At 35.7% G+C, this 3,762-nt stretch overlaps 1 protein-coding gene across 1 annotated transcript; it reads right to left on the reverse strand.

Moving 5' to 3' along the window:
- Positions 1-319: 319 nt before the first annotated feature.
- Positions 320-3,034, reverse strand: LOC114163959 (uncharacterized). The gene is made up of 2 exons (XM_028048362.2): positions 2,828-3,034; positions 320-2,674 (listed from the first exon to the last, which is right to left on the reverse strand). The coding sequence occupies exon 2, from the start codon at positions 2,065-2,067 to the stop codon at positions 811-813; it is 1,257 nt and encodes a 418-aa protein (XP_027904163.1). The 5' UTR covers positions 2,068-2,674; positions 2,828-3,034; the 3' UTR covers positions 320-810.
- Between the last annotated feature and the right edge of the window lie 728 nt (positions 3,035-3,762).

Raw genomic sequence — 3,762 nt, forward strand, 5'->3', positions numbered from 1 at the left:
TGGTCAACTAATAAAAGGAGAAAGATGACTACATTCATTCAGACTAAAACCAGAGATAGTGAAATATCAATCGAACAGGATACCTGATAGGGCATTCATGAAAAGAAAAAACATTGTACATTACACTGATGAAAAGATGTGTCAAATTTATAAATCTCACATTTTATTGAAAATAACAATTACAGTCACCAAATTAATTTGCACGAAAAACATAGGGTAAGTTACAGATCTACACAAGACTATAAAACAAAAACACTACTTTGGGTTTGATGAATTGGGACATAGGGACTTCAACCATAAAACTAAAATGACCAGGAAATTTTCAATAGATGTTAATGTGTTATTGATATTGAATTTCAATCAATCCTCAGATTTTAAAAATACATACAGAGCGACCCTGCAGCTCTTATACAAGTCATACTTCCTTGAACCCAGCTACACAACAGTATCCCTGCAAAACTTCCTTAGTTCTTTCTTTTCTCATTGGCTGTAACGCAAACAAAAGCCTCGACATCTCTAGCAATGGCAAATACAGCCAATATAAATGCTAAAAACATACAACAGAGCAACCAATCTTGGGTTTGATTTGATGGTACCCTTGGTTGCAGTTAAATAAATCTTTGACCTATTCGAGCCCTACAAATAGCAGAGAATCCAGAGATAAGATACTTTGAAGATCAAAATCAATATTTCATCTTGAAAGGGCTAGAAGAATCTATTTGTCACCATCCGGCTCATACCAACACAGAACAGGACCACTGATCAACCATTGCTGAGCCATCAGAACTAGAAGACATTTTCACGAAGGTTTTATTCTTCAAACGATTGCATGGATATTTTTTCCAACCACAGTGGCCAATCTTCTCCGAGTTGCTGTGGATTTAGTTCCATGGCAACTTTAAAATCATGCAAAGAAACTAAGCATGCTGGTTTATGTTCTGACACAGCTTCTGCTGCACCATCACACTGCACGTGTAAATGATTGTTTGGCCACATGCCATTGATGACCTTACCCTGCATCTGCTGTTTGGGGGCAGGGGTCTTCCTAGGCTCATTTGTAGACCTAGCTCTAACTAAATCGACACAAGACCTGATCAACCGTTTCAAGTAGACATCCAACATATTATTCAACATGTTTGCACATTCCATAGAAATGGCTCCAAGACCTTGTACTGCAGCAATCTGATCCATGCGCCTCCTGAGTGTTTCTGTATCAGACAACCTGCCACTGTCACAACAACTATCAAAATAGCCAGCACTACTCACTGGCAATGCTTTGCGGGCTCCTCCTACACTTGCTGAGCAGTAAGGAATCCCAAGTGGTGCTATCAAGGGACTTTTAGAAAGACCCAAGCGATTTAACTGATCAACTTCTTCCCCATCTTCAACAATTGACATTTCAGCTGGCCCTTTCCCATGTATTCTTGGCTTTTCTACAGGTCGCCGATCAGCATCTCCTCTTTCATACTCTGGTAGCTCAGCAACAGCTTGAAGATGCTGCATTGGTCTCTGATAATCGCAAGGAGTAAGAATTCCATTCTCCATATCAACCTTACTACCACAATCATCTGTACCCATGGATTGATGAGAAACAGAATCAACCTTCCCATTTGGTCCAAGAGGGCTTGGTCTATCTCTCAGCTTCCGCTCACGTATGCCAGGCCTAACCTTAGGGGATACCGGCAAAATCCCATTTGACCAAACGGGAGCTTTTTGATTCTGATTGTGGAAGCTGCCAACACTCTGTTCGTGCCCATCTTCTCTACCAGGAGATATGTCTGAAGCATGTTCTCCAAACTTCTGGGGACCTGACGGATGAATTGACGGTGGGATCTTGGCTTGGCAGGCATTCTTCAATATTGACTTTATAAAATGGTTGTGCAGTGGAAGATTTTCCCTCCCAAGCACTCGGAAACAAAACTTGTCAAACTCAGTCTTGCTCAGTTTCTGACTCAAAAACCTGTTCAAGCAATAAAAGTACCGCTTTGACTTATCCGCTCCAAGCTTCTTTACAATCTGTGCTTTCAATTCACCCAAATCAATTCTTGAGCTCTGCTGGGGTTGCATTTCTCACCAACAGATTCACAAAAACACCCAACAAATAATAATAATAAAAAAAAAAAAACCTGCAGAAGCCTCAATTTGAACCAAATTGCAGCTCTTTTCGTTTCCAAATAACACTAAACTTCCCCTCCCCCATATCAAGCTTATTCTAATTCCCAAATCAGATAATTACAATTCGTACATATATCAACACCAGATGTGTGAGTGATACTAATGGCAGAGTAACCCACAGTAAAACTTGCAATTCTGCACAAAAATAGGGTTACCCTTACGCCCCGAAAAAACCCAAATTCAGCAAACGAACAGAACATGCAATGCAAAGCCAAATCCCATCTTCCTCCAACCCAAACCCTAGAGATCAAACAGCAACAAAACTCCCCGACTCCGAGCACGAAAACCCGCAAATCAAACTCAAATCCATTGAATTTAATGGCATATCAAAACCCTAAGTTTGAATCACCAAACCCGGGTCCAAAACACCATTGTCGTGTCGAACAACGCGAAGCGAACATTACACCACTGCACCAATTTAAACCCCCATTGTTTCGCCGAATTCTGTGCCTTCGAACTTCGAATTTCGAAATTCGAAGTAGATGGGAAGAGATCAAAACTGAGGTGCCCCCAAAAAAAATAGGAAGCGAAACCAAAGAAACGAAAAAATTCAAATTGCAATGGAAGGAAGCACAATGAAGAAGAAGAAGAAGAAGAAATACTTAGTGTTTTAGGGAAAAACAAAGTAGTTATACATTGATTGAACTCTGACCTTCGCAAAGTTCACGAATTGCTCACAAATCTCGAACCTCACTCACTGGGTTTCAATCTTCCAAGCTTTGCCTTTGCCTCTCTCTCTTCCTTTTTTTTTTCTTTTTTTTTTCTCCAATTTATTTATCTTTTATTTCTAATTGTTGGTGATTTTATATTGAGTTTTGTTTTTCTCTTTCTAACTCGATCTGCTAATACTATGTTTCTTCTCTTCTCTCTCTTTCGCACTGGTCATTCTTAAAACTGGGTCTTTTCCTCTTTATTTTAAAAATATATATGTTGTATTTATTTATATTTTGTTAATTAAAACTATATTTTTATACCTGCATAATAACATGGTCTAAAATTATTATTTGTTATTCTAGTTCCTTTTCTTTATATGGTTATTTATTAAGGGGAGTGTGTGTTTATAATTTTGTTTACATTGCATCGAATAAGCTGATAAAAAAAAAACATTGCATCAAATAAATTACTGTTTTATATGATTAATTATTACGATAAGAATTAAATATCTTTAGCAGATAGAGCTAAGTTAAAACAAGAGTAAGTGGAAGTGAGCCAAAGAAAAAAATGAATTATAAGAATAATAAATAAAATGCATTTTCAAATAAATAAATAGTTTTGAATGGAAGAATGTATTTAAAAAAATAACTAATTTTGTATTTTGATAGAAAATTTTACAATTTTTTATTTTGAAAACATTTAAATACATTATATTTGAATTGATTTTTTTTAATGTTTTGTTTGAATATAACGATTTAAATCTAGTGAATTGTTTTATTTAAATAAAGTATTTCAACTATTATCAAATTTAAAAAATTACTTAAATATTAAATAATTGTTAAAAAATAAAAAATATAATATTAATATCTTTTATAGTTAATCTTTATTTATATGTTTTTTTATCAAAGTTTCTCAAAAAAATTTCATAATGTA

Source organism: Vigna unguiculata, chromosome 9 (genome assembly GCF_037176805.1).
Source record: "Vigna unguiculata cultivar grain cowpea cultivar isolate G323 ecotype 2 chromosome 9, ASM3717680v1, whole genome shotgun sequence".
NCBI classification, from domain to species: domain Eukaryota; kingdom Viridiplantae; phylum Streptophyta; class Magnoliopsida; order Fabales; family Fabaceae; genus Vigna; species Vigna unguiculata.